The 20,411-nt window shown below is 41.8% G+C and overlaps 1 protein-coding gene across 2 annotated transcripts in view; it reads right to left on the reverse strand.

Moving 5' to 3' along the window:
• si:ch211-216l23.2 (uncharacterized protein LOC565061 homolog) overlaps nucleotides 1-20,411 on the reverse strand; it is a 32,185-nt gene that overhangs the window by 3,200 nt on the left and 8,574 nt on the right. Inside the window, exons 6-9 of one of the 2 annotated variants that reach the window (XM_036003282.1) lie at nucleotides 19,106-19,384; nucleotides 18,793-18,951; nucleotides 16,487-16,732; nucleotides 13,941-14,004 (exon numbers count right to left, since the gene is read on the reverse strand). In XM_036003282.1, the coding sequence (XP_035859175.1) occupies nucleotides 13,967-14,004; nucleotides 16,487-16,732; nucleotides 18,793-18,951; nucleotides 19,106-19,384 (722 nt within the window). In that variant the 3' untranslated portion in view covers nucleotides 13,941-13,966. Of the gene's footprint in view, nucleotides 1-13,279; nucleotides 14,005-16,486; nucleotides 16,733-18,792; nucleotides 18,952-19,105; nucleotides 19,385-20,411 lie in introns of those variants that run through there. The other variant, XM_031294810.2, reaches the window with a different exon arrangement.

Genomic DNA, 20,411 nt, shown 5'->3' on the forward strand with positions numbered 1-20,411 from the left:
TTTGCCGAGACACAGCGTTGACAGCCCCGGAGATGGACAATCTGTTTAGCCATCTACCAAAGTTCGCTGCTGCCTTGACGGGGAGTAAAACAGATGGACTGCAGGCTCTTTCTGCCGATGGCCCACTAATTCGGGCATTGCTGTTTTGTTGTATGGTGTCATAGCAACGACAACTACTCGCAGCGCTGACTGATTATTTCCGGTTCAAAACCACTCAAGTGGAGTGGGGAGGGGCAGTTGAAGCATGCGCAGACGCTTAAACCGATCATAGCCCGGTTAAGGTGAGGAATAACCCGGTTACTGAAGGAGTTCTCTACCTCTGTTAACCAGGTTATGAGAAGATTATAACCAGGGTAAGGTGTTTACATGGCGTTTGAGAAATCGAGGTATTGCCTTAACCCGAATATAATCGTTTTTTTAAACTACATGTAAACGCACTGACTGGCTACCTGTGCTTTTAGAATCAATTAAAGATTTGAATGATCACTTTTAAGGTCCTGATGTGACTGGCGCCTGAGTATATCAATGATTGTTTAATCCCATATGAGTCTGAGAGATCCTCTGGTGGGTCCCTTTTAGAGATTCCAAGACCTAGATCAGGTCTCGCTTTGCCAGACCCTCTTCCAAAGCGTGCTGAAGGAGAGTCTGGATACTCCACATAGCATTCGGGGATGAGAAGAAAACGTGCCCAGGTTTAATGGCATTTCTTTAAACTAATCAGAATCGTCATGGGCGGTGCTAAACTCCGCACAGAGCCGCTGGAAAATAGTTGTGCGAGAGAAAACTCAGCTAGCTGTCTCAATTTACCCTGCAGAGATCTGAGGAGCAGTCAACAATAGTCCTCATAAATCCACCGAATTTAAAATTCCAACACAAAGAAAGCGGAAGGAAACGGAAAATACATACATCCGGCGGAATTACCTTTAGCACCGGAGAAATCCCGGAAGTGGAACGCAAAGGATATAGACTAAGGACCCCTTAACTGAAAGAGAGATGGAGCAGGGACCCCCTATTACAGATACTGTATGAAATGAAGTTGCATATTAAACTGGGCCTACAATAAAGCGTAGGGCCTTTATACATACTATTGTTTGCATAAGATACTAATCTATTAAAATATGAATTGTTGGCATGATTTTATAAATCATGTTTTAATGTTACACATACATGTGGCATAGTGAATCTTTAGGATTAACTGTAGCTATCTATAATGACTAAGCCTTGAACTTAAAGCCACTGAGGGGCTGCTATGCTGTGCTATGGCTAGTACAATAATAATACAGTAATACAAACTATAGCTAGTGAACTAGCTGATGTGCTCACTTTAACATTACACCGCTCCGTACTGTTTGAAATCACACACTCCAACTTTTCGTCTTTGTGCGTTTTATGAATGTTTATTGCTCACCGCAATGGCCTTCAAAGTAAACATGCAAAAATCCATACGTGTTGTTCGAGCTCCTTAAAGCTTTAGTGCGTAACTTTTTGATATTAATGAACGTCCGTTGCATTCAAGCCATTGCTAAATGAGTTGCTACAAAGCTAATGAAGACTGTCAGCTCTACACAACTCTCTCTGTATTTCAATCAGGAGAGACTTCGTTGCAGATATGCAAAGGTTTATTTGTACATATACATAGTATGAAATGTAAAGAGTATTTAGAGATTAGACTCCATCGTTATAAAAATAATTTTTAAAGGGGTAGAGAAACCAAGACAAGATATCCCCCCGATGGAGTCTAGACACTTGTGGTGGTGGTGAAGGAACCCGGAGATCGGACCGAAGGAGCCTGATAAGGAATGGAGGTGGAAGGGGAGGAGGAGGTTTGCACGCTTTGCCTGAAATGATAACTGCCAGCAGCAGAGTGAAAAACAGATTTAAAGAAGGGATGTCATGCTGTGATTGGCTCATGAAATTCATAGCCAATTCTTGTTGGTTTAGATTAGTTAGTTAGAATTCCTCATGGAGGAGACAGAAACTACGCACTATAGCTTTAACAAACATTTCATACATGAGCGCATAGACAGAGAAAGAAATGGACACAGCGACGCCATAGACTTCGACGGAGACCAGTGAAGTCAATTAGAAGCACTTTTCCGGTGATGGCTGAGCGTACTGCGCACCTGCTGTGCAGCCTCAAACTGAGCTTGACGACGTAGATGTGACGTGAGCAACCTGTCTGAAAGTTGTAAGTCTTCTGGTAGCTGTGCCAAGATAAGATAATGTTCGTGGATAAATGTTACTTCATATGAATTCACTTGCCACATACCGAAGTATTTCCAATCCATCAAAACATTGCTGAAATATTTTGTTCCGATGCTTTCATGGACTCTCTATGGGCTTCTCCCTTGACTGTATGCCTCCACATCCCCCCGATTGCCTGCGAGCTTCTCCTGACTATACGGTAATTTCTCTACCGTGAAATATGACACATTTCTTAGCCTATTTTTACAAAAACGGCTGCTACAGGGCCATAACGTGAGATACAAGGCCAGTAAGGGATTTATATTTGCTAATAATATGTTGTATTTATGTTAAGACATTTTAGTTAGAAAAATTCAAAAATGAATAATTTGGAGCCCCCCCTGCAGTGACTTTGAGGACCCCCTAGGATCTTTTAAAAACACACTTTTTTGAAATGCTCTTTTACTTAATTCATTGTGACTAATAAAACAAGTAAAACATTTGGATATGTATTTATTTATTATTAAAATACACACTCTCTCTCTCTCGCTCTCTCTCTCTCTCTCTCTCTCTCTCTCTCTCTCTCTCTCTCAAGACTTGTGAAAGCAAGACAAATACTTCTAATACTTGAACACCAACAGTATGCTGTTGTTGTTCTACCCACAAACAATTCTCTGTGTGTGTGTGTGTGTGTGTGTGTGTGTGTGTGTGTGTGTGTGTGTGTGTGTGTGTGTAATGAGGTGGAGACAGTTGTCCATTACATCCTGAGTTGATGGGCTCCTCGCAGCAGTGCGCCCCACAGCTGGAAGAGGGGAGGAGGAGGAGGTAGAAGCACCAACCAGGAGAGAATATAAGACACATTCATATATTCACCCTGTGTGTGTTTGTGTCTTTGACTCCCACTCTTACATAATAATAGCAATAATGATACTAAACTTTGTTTATAAAGCAGTTTTCAAAGATGCTAGGAATTTTTATATAGAAAAACACATGGAAATAGTAGAGAAATAATTCACCACAATACAGAGTTCCATAGTTTTATACAGTTATTGCTAACTTGAGTTCTTCAGGAAGCTCATTACAATTTAAAATGCAAACAGCCTGATCCCACTAGTACAATATGAAAAGCAAGACAAGACAGTTGTACAACTGAATTCAAGCAACACTACACTTATAGGATGTTAAAAGCTCAGTTCAGTTTTTTCTCTATCAATAATTTAAAACATATTTACAAGAAAGTCTAAACTATTGAATGCATTAGGTTTGGCCAACTATAGACAAAATAGAATGCGTTGATTCATGGATTTAGTTTGTTCTACCTCTGCAGGTTAAAAAAAATACTTAATTTTTGTATTTATTTGACTAAACAGGTTGTAACTCAGATCGCTGTCCCGTAAAGATGTTCAGCAAATACCTGGAAACACAGAATTAAGAACTAGTGAACCAAATCTTGATCTCATTGAGTAGACTCATTCAATTTTATTTTTCCTTACCTCTCTCTCTTTCTCACACACACACACACACACACACACACACACACACACACACACACACACACACACACACAGTCTCACTCCCAGCACGTCAAAAACCAACGCTTGGTCAGGGGCCTTTGGACGACAGTGTGACGTCATGGGAGCGCCGTAACTATTTATTTGCAGTCTTCTCCTGAACAGAGGTGGGCGCAACTAAGGAAAGGCTACCGACTTTGATATTTCTACGACTAGAAGAAGAAGAAAAAGGTAAACAATGGCAGAACTGGCTCTTTGAATACTTCACAATGTCTGCACAACGATTCGATGACCTACATCGTCGGATCAAGCCTTTCATTCACCATAAAAGAACTCATCTTAACCCAGTAAGTTTTACAAGAGAGACTTGCAGTCACTCTGAGAGTCCTGGCATCCGGTTGAACCTCAAACTCGTCCATGCTTCCTGTTTCCGCTTTGTCGTACGCCGCTGAAAAAAGAAGTGCTGGTGCGCGTGCTCACGCACTTCAAATCCTGCCGCGCCAGCGAGATCTATTTCATTTTTACGTCACATTGTCGTGCGACAGGTCGGGAACGGCGACTGTTTTAGAGGCCTTTAGTTATGACGCAACAGGTCTCCTTTAGCAACTCATGCAGACGCAGAGGGCTTTCAATTTATTTCAGCGTAATCCCATCTGCTGTGTTGTGTTACACATACACACACACACACACACACACACACACACACACACACAGAAAGAACTAGCAGGACATGCATGGATGCCTGGTTACTTGTTGTCTGACTGGAATTTGGAGCCGTAGCTTACCCACACTACAAACATCTACACTACTACACAGCATATCTTGCTTGCACGTGGCCCTTCACAGTCCTCCTCGCCGCATTAGTGTGTAGGTTGCTTACACCACAAATCAGACAACGCAGGTGTACCAAACGTAACATACACAACTATGGAGGACCTCAAGGGACGGATGTAAATTGAAATAGAGCATATCTTTATTTAATATCTAAATACAGGAATTAAGAAATTGGTTCTAAAATCCATGAATGAATCCTTTATTAATAGAGGCACTATGAAAAGATTTTCCAAATTAAACTTTGAAACAGTAAATAAATACATAATTTAAAAACACATTGATAATGAATTAATTATTATAATTAATAATGGATTCATTCATATTTGAAAACCAATGTATTAATTCCTGTCTTGAATGTACAATTAGATGTTGAATAAATAAATGCTCTATTTTCATTTCCATGTCCTTTGAGGTCCTCCATACACAACGCAGTATGAGCCGTTTGGAGTGTTAATGAATAAGCCAGATGATGGGCATTAAGTACTGATTTCTGATATATTTAAAACACGTGAAGAGATTTTCAAAAGAACGTATTTAAATTATTAGATTATATAGGCCTAGATCTAAACTTAAATTATTAGAATACAAAAGGTACATGTGGGCCTAAAGTATACCCTCCCTGTGTAGTGTAAGCAGGTTTTTCTAAAACATATTTTTGTACATTTGGACATTTTTTATGATTTGTATGTATAACTACTGTATGAACATATAATTAGTGGAGTGTATTTTTGTATAATGTGTGATCCTGCTCACTCTAGCCAGGTCTCACAAGTCAGTCTTTGTAAATATCAACAGCAAGAAGTACATTGAGACTAAAAAACATGAGAGGCTGAGGACTTGGAAGTACAAACTTTTATGTTTCTACATGTTGGTGTACGAAGTATAAAAGCAGGTGTACGTCGCCATCTAGAGTTTAAAATGCATAACTTCACCATAGAAGCTTATTTGTTGCCTTTTCCTCCATCAGCACTGAGTTGTAGAATTCACTCTAGGCTTTGGCTAATTGTCACTGCATATTCTATCTTTCCATCACACCTGCTCACAGTGTTACAAAAGAACATTTCATAAATATATCTCAAAACTAAAAGTTACAAAGAATAAAGTATGTTTAGTTTTCTGAATCCTCAGAAGTGCACTCTTGTTACAGGCATACATGTTTTATTTCACTGATTTTGCTTGATAGGAGCTTTTCAGAGGACTGTGTGGGTGTGTACAGACTATTAGCCTAACATGTACCGTATCCCCTTCAAGACACTAGGTGAGTTCGAGATGAGCCAGGCCTGCGCAGAATCGATCACCGGCGATCGCTGCCCAATGTACGCCAGTTAGATTAGTGTCCGACTTGATCGGTAAATGCTAGATCAGATCTGTTAGATGTGTCAACGTAGTTAAGTTTAGGCAAGAGGAGTGGGGCTTGGTTAGGGTAAGAATAACAGGGTAAGCCAATCAGATGCATTATAAGGCAAAATGAGGCAGGCCACGAGGCACATCCTGTGACGTCGACATGTCTAGCGGATCCGATCTAGCATCTACCCACTTGATCCCGACTTGCTCTGACGTCATGCACATGTAGGCAACGATAACCAGACAAGATCATGGGCAGGCGGACCCAGGGCATGATGGGAAACGCTTGGCTCTCAGCTGATCTAACAGCTGACTGGTTCAGAATCGACTCAACGCAGCTTTTCCCGCAGCCTAGCACCGCCCAAGACAATTGTGATAGGTTTAAAGAAATGCCAATAAACCAGAGTATGTTTTTCTCCCATCCCCGACTGCTGTGTGGCCCTCCTTTGCACTGCCGTGGAGAAAGGTCTGGCAATGTGAGACTAGCTGAAAGTCTACACATCCTAAGATGCCGGAGCCTAAAAACATATCTCTTCACTGCCCCTTGACTAAGAAGATGATGGTTATAAAAAAACTTACATGATGCACTTTGTATTGGCTTAATTGAAGCTAATGTACTTCTATGTGATTCTTGCTGTTCTGAGTTTGTACCTTCATGGTTGAATGCACTTATTGGAAGTCGCTTTGGATAAAAGAGTCACCTAAATGAAATGTAATGTAATCTTATTTTGTCCTCCAGTTGAACCTGTTAAGGGCGGGACAACTTCAGCTGTATTGGTTCATGAAGTTTCAGAGGCCTATTAGGCCCAACCTAGACCTTTTCAGATGATAGAAACCATAGAAAGACCATTTAAGACTATTTTGCTTCCATAACATGTCTTTTTTCAGACTAGTGGAAATAATACATCCAAAAGACACATTAAGGTGTTTATTCTTCTACACTTTGTCTATTTGTGAATGTAGATTTATCCTAAATTCACTAAAACCTAGCATTAGATAATGCCTCAGTTGCATATTTAAACATACAGTTGTACAACTTGTAATACTTGTGGAGTAAGGTGTGGCTACACCACAGATACATTCTGGGATAGGAGAAAAAAAACGCTCTGGGTTGTTTTCATTTCTTTAAACTTGTTCTGGTGGAACATTTGCACCCCGCAAAAGAAAACGCTGCATACAATATTAAATTAAGTTAACTGTTCACACAATACAGTAATGTTAGCTATTTAAATCAGCTGGATACATGGTTAAACGTCCTTTGCTCTTTCCAGTGTATCGCCGTTTGTGTTTTGTCTAAATCCCTGCCGATACGTCCCAAAACGTCCCAGTTAAAGGTGCAAAATGTAATACCGACAGCTAGTGTTTAAAATAGTTACTGCAGTACAAATTCAAAATACTGTCTTCTCCCCCACCCCCTCCTCCCCAGACTGGAAGTTCACGGAGGTTGCCAGGCTGAGACCACAGCATCCACAACAAGCCAGACAGTACATCACAGCACAGCGGAGTAGCTAACGTTAGATGCTGGCTATATTGACAGTCATAGAGCTCTGTACCCAACTGACAGGCACACTTTTTCGGCTTAGAATTACGGTAGGAACCGCTAAAAACACAACAACCTTGCTGTCCTCTCCACCCGACGGACAGGCACACTTCCTCGGCTTAGAATTATGGTAGGAACTTTTAAAAACACAACGTCGCCGTCCTCTCCACCTGACGGACAGACACACTTCCTCGGCTTAGAATTATGGTGAGAACTGCTAAAAATAACACTACCATGCCGTCCTCTCCACCCGACTGAACACACTTTATTGTCTTAGAATTACGGCAACAATCGCTAAACACACTGCAAACTTACGGTCCTCTCTTCCCAATTTGCAGCCCCCCTCTCTTGGCTTAAAATAACTCACCGTTGTCGGCTACGGCCGCCGAACAGGCTACACGTTGTAAACAGCTGTGGCCCGCTTGACTGCGGTCAAGCCAGCCTCCACCTCGAAATAAGCGGTCAAACTAGCCGCCCCTATATTTCGCGGTGCGCGTATACACTTGCTATTACGGTGAGACCGTCAGAACTAAAAACAGGGAATTTTCCGACGAAGGCAATTTCCCATTCATTTATTCTGTCTGCCTGTCTATCTGTCTGCCTTCCTGTCAGAAAGAAAGAAAGAAAGAAAGATTTTAGCACACCTCACAACCTTTTCACTGCATGTACAAAAATACAGACAGACAGAATGTCCTGAAACATTGTAGTTGACACCTTGAGATGGAGTCCTCTCCATCTGAGGTGAAATTGGTCTGTGGAAGCTAGGACATTTATTTTTATGATTTTCTGAATGTGTAGACAAAACAGCTAATATATGATTTTTGGGGGGCTCTTATTTTGGAATTCAGCATATCATGCAGTGAAAGGTTGTGAGGTGTGCTAAAATCTTTCTTTCTTTCTTTCTTTCTTTCTGACAGGAAGGCAGACAGAATAAATTAATGGGAAATTGCCTTCGTCGGAAAATTCCGTTTTTAGTTCTGACGGTCTCACCGTAATAGCAAGTGTATACGCGCACCGCGAAATATAGGGGCGGCTAGTTTGACCGCTTATTTCGAGGTGGAGGCTGGCTTGACCGCAGTCCCGCTTGCCTGGTCCTCCGGTAACGTTAACAGTTAGCAGGGTTAGCATGGCGGCATTAGCCAGGACCAGTCAGGATCACTTTACTGGCTGTGTCTCAATTGTTTTTGCGAGTACTGTAGCTAGCTATATAATTCAATGTGAGTACACAAATTTTGCAATGACATTAAATGCTCGTCCTTTGTTGCCGTGATAAATTAGCCTGAAGGTAATGCTCACCTGTTCAGGAGGAAATTAGCCAACTCGGCATCCTTTTGGGCTCTGAGCTGCCCCTCCATTTTTCAAATAAATCTCCAATATTTACCCGGGGTTTGTTACGTCTCTGGTCACGCAACTGTTAGAAACATGCCAGGTTTTTTTTAGGTCGAACAGGATCAATGAAAATAGATTCTACCTGTTTGTTTGCTGCTTTCATGGCTGTACTAACGTTACAGCTGTAGCGCGCTGGGTTTACGTTTTTACAGGTATATCTGGCAACCCGGCCTGGCTGTCAAACTGGGCAGTTGAAAACAACACGCAGGCCAAAACACAAACAGAAATTCTGTCATGGAACGGAAATTTCAAAAGGAGAAAATACTGGCATTAGCATTGTGGTCAGAAAAGACAGTATTTCAACTCAACATGTTTCCTTAATATCTGATGATGCATTTAGGTCATTTTTGGATTTATTACAGTAAACATATTACATATTGGAAATTTAAATAGTAAATGCCGTAAACGTATTCTTTGTGAATCTTTACAATCATTCCCCCAAAAGAACCAAGCAGGCCTGCCTTGTTACACAATCCAAATTTTCTTCAAAACTTGCAATTCTCAGCGTGTAGCTTGCTAGCTCGAAGTTTGTTGTTGTTTCCCGAAGAGAACAGAGTTTGAGAACAGCAACAGACAGAGAGCGGAAGCTGAGGGACATATGTCAGGCAATTATCCTGGAAATCTTCCATTGATCCGGACTACTTCATCTCTAACGTCTCTCTTTTCTTTCCTCCCAGGCCTCCACCAGCCGGTTTGGTTAAGGTTTTGTTTGAACCCATCGCACACTGCACTCATCCATATGCTGCATTGATGACTGGCCTACCTGGTACAGTAGGATACCATAGGATACAAAAAATACTCCCATGCCAATTAATATCCCATAGTGTAAGGTCAGGCCAAAAAATGGAAAGAATCTGGCATTGCTGTAAACCTACCTAGAGCAGACCAAGAGTCAGATAACAGACAGCTGGAGACACTGCCAGAGGACATGGGGGAGTGCCACATGAACGCTACATATGGTGTAATCCAAAGCAACACACCATTACCACCATGGAGCCTGGTAGTAGCAGCCTCATGCTATGATGTTTCTGTGGGAAACAGGAATCCAGAACTTGTGGCAGGGCTGACTTGTGGCAGACTTAAAGTTTGCTGTTCGCTCACAGTCCTCATACTTGTGGTGGCTGTGGCTCATGAGGTAGGTTGTACAATGATTTTTTTTTACAGTTAGAGTGGTTTTGCGAAGAATGTGGAAAAACCACATCCGGCAAAAGCAAAGCTGATGTAAGAGGCCTTTTGACGCAAGGCCTTATCTGTTTCCCCAGGTGTCTCTACCAGGGTCTTACATTTTCCTACATCTATGCAAAGCTCCCTCTAATGCTCACTGAAATGTTTTTTTTTTTTTTTTTTTGCAGTGTTGTACTTCATTCTTTCGGTTGTCTATTACAACTCTGTGTCGCTTTTATTCAATTTGAATACATTCATTTACTACTGTCGTGTTTGTTAGTTGAGGAAAAGATACTGAAATCTCTACATCTTCTCTCATTCGATTTAGATTTATTTTAAAGCAATAAGGCGAAAAGGGTACAGGATACACAGCTGTGGGCAAAAGTCTACTTTGTTCTGAAAGCTACGCAGAATGGCCCAGTTCCCTGATCTAGACAGTTTTTCATCCTATCTTACTCGGGTGTCGTCTCCTCCCCTCGGAATGGCTTGGGGCCAGGTCCCATTGGGCCCTTGTTGGCGCACAGGCATGTCCACGCCGCTTTGCGCAATCCTGGTTCAGTGGCTTCCTCAGTCGCCCTCTGAGGGAGAAGCGTACCTTTAAACACGTAGCTTCCCTGTAGTATTTACCCAATTTATGGAATGTCTTCATGCTGCAAGTCTAAACTATAGTCAAAACCAATACATTCCCTTTAATTATAATAAAGAAGATCATCATGACTGATTGATTATAAGGGCCTTAGTGTATCCTATTTTGATTGAATTTAGGCACTTTAGCATGTTAACTTTTAATTATTTCTTCACACTATGCAAGTACTTTTGTGACTCTGCATTTCATTGTACTTTTATGTCGTGATATAGGTCTTAAATTTCATTCATAAAGGTCTTAAAAAGTATTAAATTTGACTTGGTAAAAACTTCCAGAAACCCTGTCTACTAAATGTTGACGTGGAGGCGGAATATGCAGTTTATTTCTACCTAACTTAGACCAATTTGTTCAGGCTTCTTCCTTTGAGATTAAAGTCTATGCGTTGCTTAGTGCTAAAAAACCCTAATAACATTTAGTGCATTATATTCAGTCTGTATTGACAAGGGGAGTGTATACTTAATAAATGCCATTTTTTATGTCTCGAACAAAAGAAAAAACAATCATAACAAAAATATTCAGACATTTGTAGACGTTTTCTTTGAAAATACATTCAAGATTCTCACTCCATACCTGTTGAATATTAACACAGCAGCACATCAAAGAAAACTAATCCACAGCACAAAGTTGTTGAACATTTACAATTTATATGTATATATATATATATATAAAAATGATTTAAACAGTATGTACAACACAGAAGAAAATGTTAAGCAGTTTAAAAGAACGTTTGTTCTCACAAATGACTTCTTTCAGGCGTCTAATCTGTGACCTGTTACGCTTCGATGGTTCCAACTAAATAAAACATCTTGAAATCACTTTAACACATTCACAAACATTAAGAGGATTTCTCACAACCAAATTAACAAACACAAGTAGGCCTACACTGAGTACAGGCTGTGAACTGATTTAGTGTGACAGAGGGAGAGGGCTTCAGAACTGGATTGCTGCTTTATCTGAACTAGAACTAATTATTGACACACATAGAGTATAGCAAATCAGAATATTTCTGAGGGCCATGGGACAAAAGTTATTAAAACAATCAACAGCAAAATTACAGTACAATATTATTTTAGTTTTTCTCTGAATTGTAATAAGAGAGCGTGAACGTCATCTCATTACATCAAACCAATCAACTTTTGTAAACTGCGTCAGAGAAATTTCACTGAAAGACAGTGGGTTTAACAACAACAACAACACACATGCTTAGCCAGACATGTTGTAGTGGAGCTTTCCTAAATGTTCAGTATTAACAGAGCCTGTCTACGGCGAGCCTGTTCACTCCCTATTAAGCCCCATTGTACCAAATTTGGTTGCAGTTCCACCAGAGTTCCACTGGGGGTGATCGCGGGCGAGTGCAAAATGAATGGGAGTCTATGGAGCCAGACGGCTAAATTTGTCTCTTTCGCCTGATTGTTGTTGAGAAATCTCAGATTTGATTGTAGTTTTTGCAAGTTCAACATGGATTGTAGGTCGAAAGTTGAATGAACGAGTACATGTCCTTTCGATTTCTTACAGGTTGAGTTGTTGTTGCCCATAACACGCTAGCATTCTGCTAATGAATGCTGATTGGTCAGTGAAGGACTGATTAGGACCAGAGATCCCGCTTGATGGCATCCGAAGCGGAACCAGAATGTCTACGGCATTCTCTGAGAATGTTAGGGTGGACTTTTTCGCCCAAGTTCTTTTTTTGTCCGCAGCAACTTTTTTGTTGTCGATGCCTCGAGAGAAAAAAGGAAGTGACTCAGAGCTTGCTGTAAAGCATTATCTCTGGCCGTACGATGTATATGACGTCACTGACATTTTAAAAGGCTTTTTAGAACAAAAAAGTGACTTTAAAAGCCTCCCCTTTCAAATGCAACAGCCAAATTACTAGACAAAAATAATATCCTGAGAAAAGTGGATTTTGAAGGGTATAGCTCCATAGACCTCCATTCATTCTGCAATTGCCCGTGAGCGCATATGGAACCAGAGTGGAACTGCAACCAGTTCAGAAGCCGGAAGTTTTTCCCGAGAGTGGAAGTTCTCCCCTTATTAGACATTCTCTGGTATTAACATGATTAGACACACTTCTGAGAAGGAAATCTAATATTTGTTCACTTGGAATTTGCAAAAAATTGTGACAAAGAATAATATAGTAAGATCCATGGGTGGTGATGGCACATGACTTTGGTGTGGGAGATCTGGGTTCAATTCCCACTGCAATACATCAACCAATGTTTCCATGATCAACACACTTAACCCATAGTTGCTCCAGAGGTGTGTGACCTCTGACATATATGGCAATTAAGTCGCTTCAGCTAAATGTAATGTAACATAGTCCTTTAGGTTATTACAAGCTGCCTCTTGTGCTTTTAATGTTATACAAAATTGTCCATTTTTATTCTGGATGACAAAAGAAAGTTTACAAAAGTTGCTGTGCTTTTATTGCCAATGTATATCACAAATATATGGTAGTTGTTCTTAGGTCCAAGTGTCACTACTCTCACTTGAACAAAGCATGAAAGGCATTCTAAGGGAATACATCATGAGTGTATTTATGAGGACATGCACACAATATAGATGTGGAACAGTGAAACGGAGTGTAATACATTTGCTGTGCAAAAAGTTGTACATCAAAAATAAAATTTGATATGAATGGAATTAAATTGGAGCCAAGAATACAGCATGTAAGAAAACAAACTTTTAATATTTTTTTCATATTGAAATTCTTAGGTCAAGAGAATCTTTAAAGAAATCCATGTGAAATCTTAAGCACCATCTTGAAACACCATATACAGCAGGTAGGCTACTTGCTATATTCATTATATACAGAAACATTAAAAAGTCCTATAGTCATGTGAGACCACCAATACCCAGCTGTCCGTTGGTGACCAGGATCTTTAGTGCATTCAGCTAAGCAAGTCAGATGTTCACGGTTTATCCTGTGCAGCTGGTCACTATAGCCTCCACCACAAAAAACAGAAAATACATACATACGTTATTAGCTTTTTTCTCTTTTCTCTTTGAATGAGAAGCACAGTACATACTAAAGAAAAGAAATGAACAATGACAGAGGGATGTTGGGAAAAATACTTAAAATGAGTCATTAGAATACCCCATGCCATCTTTCATCAATCCATCCACAATAAGATAATATCTAACATTAACTACAATCTTTTTCCTCTAACTGAGTGTGGTTTACTATTTTATAAAAAAAAAAGGTCACAACAGGTATCCTACGCAGGCGCCACGATTCTTCTGTTCTCCAGTTAGAGGAAATGTTCAAAACACTGCTGGCCCACGGAGCCTGCATGTGTTACAGTGTGTGTGTGTGTGTGTGTGTGTGAGTGAGTGAGTGGATGTCTGTGTCATTTCTTAGTGTCGGGGGCCACCCGGTCGTGGAAGAGGGGCACCTGATCAGAGGGAGAGAGGAGAAGAAAAAAAAGAAGCAATGTTACCACAACAAGGTTAAATTGATGTTTAATGTATTTATGTTTGCTTTACTTCACAAGCCTGGCTCCGCCCTCCTACGTACTTCCGCTCAATTTTCATTTTCCTGCAGTACTACGTCTGGGTTTGCGGTATATTCGCGGGTTTTCTCCGGCCAAATATTTGGCGGTCCAATCAGCGAACAGAGGGAGTGGCTGAGAACGATGACGTTGTTGTTCGGTAACCTACGGCGAGTTCCGTACTAATGGCGGCGGAGAAAGATGCAAGCGAAGCCATTCGGTCCGTTGTGGCAACGCTGCCGAATATCCAGAAGTTAAAGCCCGAGCAAGAACAATCTTTGCTGAGTTTTGTTGGTGGCCATGATGTGGTGGCCCTCCTCCCCACGGGGTTCGGGAAAAGTTTGATATTCCAGCTCGCTCCGTTAGTGGTGAAGGAGTTGGCTAAGGCGAACGCTAGCGATGCTAAGCCGACGTCACGACCAAACGTTAGCGATTGGTTATGGCAGATCCAGAGTGGCTCTGGGCAGATCCAATAGTTTTAAACTTCAACAGAGTACCCGCCTTCAAGGAAGTTAACACTTGTCAATGGAGAGTGGCCAGACTTTCTGTACAAATGAAATGTACCAGAGTCTGGTAGGACCAGGCTATTATTTCACAGCATTTCTCTTTTCTTTTTTTTTTTTTTTTACACTTCAGTTTTTATTGGATTATCAGTATATCATTTTGACAACTGTATGCGGTCAAATCAATTTACAAGTGTTCAAAAAAAAGAAACAGAGCCTGTGAGAAGACGTAATGATAAATCACACAAAATTATAAATGCAACACTTTTGTTTTTGCCCCCATTTTTCATGAGCTGAACTCAAAGATCTAAGACTTTTTCTATGTACACAAAATAACTATTTCTCTCAAATGTTCACAAAATGGGTCAAAATCGGTTAGTGAGCACTTCTCCTTTGCCGAGATAATCCATCCACCTCACAGGTGTGGCATATCAAGATGCTGATTAGACAGCATGATTACTGCACAGGTGTGCCTTAGACTGGCCACAATAAAAGGCCTCTCTAAAATGTGCAGTTCTATCACACAGCACAATGCCACACATGTCGCAAGTTTTGAGGGAACGTGCAATTGGCATGCTGACTGCAGGGATGTCCACCAGAGCTGTGGCCCATGAATTGAATGTTCATTTCTCTACCATAAGCCGTCTCCAACGGCGTTTCAGAGAATTTGGCAGTACATCCAACAGACCACGTGTAACCACACCAGCCCAGGACCTCAATATCCAGCATCTTCACCTCCAAGATCGTCTGAGACCAGCCACCCGGACAGCTGCTGCAACAATCGGTTTGCATAACCAAAGAATTTCTGCACAAACTGTCAGAAACCGTCTCAGGGTCGTCGTCCTCATTGGGGTCTCGACCTGACTGCAGCTCGTCGTCGTGACCGACTTGAGTGGGCAAATGCTCACATTCGATGGCGTCTGGCACTTGGAGAGGTGTTCTCTTCATGGATGAATCCCGGTTTACACTGTACAGGGCAGATGGCAGACAGGGTGTATGGCTTCATGTGGGTGAGAGGTTTGGATCGAGTGGCCCATGGTGGCGGTGGGGTTATGGTATGGGCAGGCATATGTTATGGACAACGAACACAGGTGCATTTTATTGATGGCATTTTGAATGCAGAGATACCGTGATGAAATCCTGAGACCCATTGTTGTGCCATTCATCCACGACTATCACCTCATGTTGCAGCACGATAATGCACAGCCCCATGTTGCAAGGATCTGTACACAATTCCTGGAAGCTGAAAACATCCCAGTTCTTGCATGGCCAGCATACTCACCGGACAGGTCACCCATTGAGCATGTTTGGGATGCTCTGGATCGGCGTATACGACAGAGTGTTTCAAACTTTCAGGTCTTGCCAATATCCAGCAACTTCGCACAGCCATTGAAGAAGAGTGGACCAACATTCCACAGGCCACAATCAACAACCTGATCAACTCTATGCGAAGGAGATGTGTTGCACTGCGTGAGGCAAATGGTGGTCACACCAGATACTGACTGGTTTTCGGACCCACCCCCCGGACCCCATCAATACAGTAAAACTTCACATTTTAGAGAGGCCTTTTATTGTGGCCAGCCTAAGTCACACCTGTGCAGTAATCATGCTGTCTAATCAGCATCTTGATATGCCACACCTGTGAGGTGGATGAATTATCTTGGCAAAGGAGAAGTGCTCACTAACACAGATTTAGACAGATTTGTGAACAATATTTGAGAGAAATTGTTCTTTTGTGTACATAGAAAAGTCTTAGATCTTTGAGTTCAGCTCATGAAAAATGGGGGCAAAAACAAAAGTGTTGCGTTTATAATTTTGTTCAGTGTATATACAGTACATCTCAATAAATGAACAAAATCGAAGGAAAAGTAGAAGTTACCCACCTGGAGAAGCGAGAAGTGGAGGGCGGCAACTCTTTAGAGAAGGTGGGGCTCCTCTGCCTGCGTGAGGGCCCCTGGGGCCCTGGTGGTATGGAGGAGGGTGGTGGAGTAGGGGCCCACGAGGCATAGAGGGGCCACAGTAAGAGCTGTGTGAGGACAGGGGGCCTCGGGAAGCTGAGGCCCCTAATGAAGGACCAGGAGGTTGATGCAGGGACAGCAGCGGAGGAGGTTTGGTTTTGGGATGAGAGCCTGAAAAAAAAAATGAACGAAAAATGTCTTTACAGGACATCATGACACGATGTACCACATCTGTGTTATCGATATTACGGATAAAAGTATGAGAAATTATGCGTATGTATTAGGGCTGCACAATATTAGGTTTTTTATCGTATTGTGTCGTATATTATCATTGCAATATCAACTGGCGCAATAAACATCGCGAAACGCTGCGTCATAAAGACACTCGGCGAAGGCCCTATTGAAACTGAAGGAATTATTATTCTTCCGGCAAATTAACTGCCTTTTTGAGGGGCTTAACATACTGAAAAACTCACCAAAATTGGCGGTCGCATCAATGCTGGTGAAACTTTACGTATTATAAGGGTTTCGGGAATAGGCGTACAAAAATGGCTCGCTAGCGCCTCCTACAATGTTAAAAAAAATGGAGCCCCTGCAGTACGTTTAACATAGACTAACGAAACGTGGTACACATATGTAACATGTCAAGATGTACAAAAAAGCTCATTGGAGCCATACCCTAAACCCAACAGGAAGTCTGCCATTTTGAATTGAAAGTTCGAAATTAGTGATTTCATCCATTCCACTTCAAATTTGGTCTGTGCCATCTTAAGACGTTAAAGATGAAAAGTTATTAAAAGAAAAACTTTTCATCATAGGGAATGGCCGTGGCGGGGCAGCCATTTTGTGCGTTTCGCCATCGAAACAGGAAGTAGGTGTAACTTGAGTGTACGTTGTCCAATTGGCTCGAAACTTTTCATGATTCATAAGACTAACCCTAGGGACATTTACCAGCCCAAATTGACTCAAAGTCATAGCACCCCCTAGCGGCAACAGGAAGCAGGCCTAAAAGTCAAGGTGCTGTACTTTAACAAACTCCTCCTAGAGATTTCATCAAATCGCCTTCAAATTCAATCTGCGTTATCTAAAGACCTTGACGATGAAAAGTTATTAAAAGCAAAACTTTTCGTCCAACGGTGTGGGCGTGGCGGCCATTTTGAGCATTTATCGATGAACGAAGAAGTTGTTGTAACTTTAGTGTACATTGTCCAATCTGGCCGAAATTTCTCACGATTAACTAGGGTCCAGGCCTGAGGACATCTAGAGGCCAAAATTGACTTTTGGTCATAGCGCCCCCCGCTGGCAACAGGAAATCAGCCTTATATGACAAACATCATCCGATTTACATGAAACTTATGTGTGGTGGTTCATTGGTGATGGTTTGGCCCGCCCCCCTATGCTTAAACCACGCCCCCTTTCATAACTGGTGACCCATTTAAGGTAGAGTCTTGTGTGAGGTATCATTGAACTCAGCAGAGTTCCTTATTCATTGGTGATGGTTTGGCCCGTCCCCCTATGCTTAAGTCACGCCCCTTTCATAACTAATGACCCGTTTATTGTAGACTACTGTGTGAGGTATCGTTGAACTCAGCAGAGTTCCTTTTTCATTAATGACGGTTTGGCCCGCCCTCTACACTTGGTACAACGTTTGCAATACACCATCTCAAACGGCGCACACTCCACCGTGCACGCTGTGTCCGACGATTGCACAAATGCAGGGTCGCGTGGATCGGCGTACGCCAGTAACCCCGGCGCACGAAGAGGAGCGAGGGCCCGTCCTACGCTGCTTGCAGCTTTAACCTTTCATTTGTTTTTTTTAATTCAACAAGCAATCCGTTGTATTTTAGCAGAATGCTGAAAGCAGCAGGACTGAGTACCCTTTAATAACTGTTTATTAATCACAAGTAATATCGCTATTGTGATATTTAACAAAGTTATTGCATATAGCATATGTTCCTCATATCATGCAGCCCTAGCCTGTGAGTGACAGAACAATCGGTAGTGTATGAGATGGACATCTTGTAGACGATAAAGTGCAATTAATTTAGAGGCCTCTGACACAGGTGCATGAAAATACAACTTACGTGCTTTATGCAAACACAGGAAAGAAAAAGTTTCTATTTCTAAAAAATATGAATGTCTCGTTTATGGTTCCTACACCCTTGAACTTTTATAGGAATTAAAAAGACCCTTTCAAATGATCAAACAAGTTGTCAACTCTGCAGTCTAACCTGGTGGAGGCAGGAGAGGAGCGGGTGGTGAGGGGTGGTTCATCATGGGCCCCCCTGCTCCGGCAGACTGAGGGGGTCCGGGTGGAGTGGGGAGCAGAGGAGGCGGCTTGCCCAGTCCCGGAGGTAACATGTAACCCCTCTTCCCCTCCGTGTGGGAGGCTGGAGACAGAAATAAAAATTAAAGTACGACAAAAGGCCGGAAAAGTATGACCCAAAGAGTAAGGAAAGAGAAAAGTTGAAGGTGCAATCAGTGATATCGACATTGACCCAGCACCAGCTTTTCGAGGTACTTCAGCTTAAATTAGCATCCCACCTTGTAGGTGCTCCTGCCGGGAACGGACATACTCGGAGATGGTTTCCATCTCCTCGGGGTAGAGATGCACCCCTTCAGCAAACAGCAAGAGGAGCTGACGGGTTTCGGAAGGAACAGTGTGGCGGTCAATCTTCTCTCGGTCCAGGTAGTCATCCAGCAGCTGTGACGCCTGGGCAGCGCTGTCTGCTGGGTCCTTCGGCGGGCGCTCTTTGACGCGCCTGTGACTGTACTCGGCTGAAACAAAGTCCATGGCCTGGTCTTTCGGCATGTTGCGATGGACTGGGGGGGAGGGGGGGAATTGGAATGTTAATGGTGAGGTGTCAGGGGACTGAAGGGGAAGAAAGAGGTGAAATAAGACAAGCCAAACACCGTAGAAATAACAGTAAAATCAATAGGGTTCTTACAGGACACTCGGGCCATACTGAAATCTATCTTGGTTTAATGTGATGTTAGGGTCAGCAAATTCAACTGATACATTTAGGGAGTACTTTTGAATGCAAGTTTCACTTCGTTGTAAGAGGAGGGGCGATGAAGAGCATGCAATTTGTAGATGTGCATTTATTAGTAACTATCATTTGCTGCATTATGTTCCTGGACATAATTATTATTTATTTGGATTAATTGAAATTATTCCTTTATTATATTTGCTTTAAAAGGGACATGCATTAAGTTGATTTTATTTCATTGATTGTGTTTTGGTTGTGTGGACAAGAATGTATTTTAGTTTCTCTTTTTTCGTAAGCTACACATTAGCACCATCGTGGAACAATGACATCTCGTTGCAGTTTTGATGTTATGTATAATGCATATTTGCAACTAGTATTATGCAGATTTCAGAAATATCAGTTTTTGTGGGACATCTGAATCACACAGGTTGCTTAACTTATGAACACTCAGTGACGTGTATTTCATTCCACATGAAATAACTAGTTAAATAATTCAATAACTTAGGTTTTATTTTCATAGCTCTGGCCATCAGTTACATTGGTTACACGGTCCTTGTGACCGTAATAGTTGCTGGTCACAATGTCTTTAGTTCACCTTCATTTTCCTTTCCAAATAAGTTGACTTTGGAACTAACCTGGGAGCTTGGTAACACGTTGTCTGACCACTTCTGTTTCTGATTTTTAGAGATGCAGCTGCGTTCACAGACCTCAGAAATTACTTTGTCGAGTTCAATGTTATCATAACCAATACAGCTGATGGCCGAAGCTACGAAAAAACAAAACAAGTTGTGGTAAAAAACAAAACAAAGAAAAAAACAGTTTTCCTCTAAAAAAAGGAATAGTTTGAGACTTTGGGAAGT

Source organism: Sander lucioperca, chromosome 7 (assembly GCF_008315115.2).
Source record: "Sander lucioperca isolate FBNREF2018 chromosome 7, SLUC_FBN_1.2, whole genome shotgun sequence".
NCBI classification, from domain to species: Eukaryota; Metazoa; Chordata; class Actinopteri; order Perciformes; family Percidae; genus Sander; species Sander lucioperca.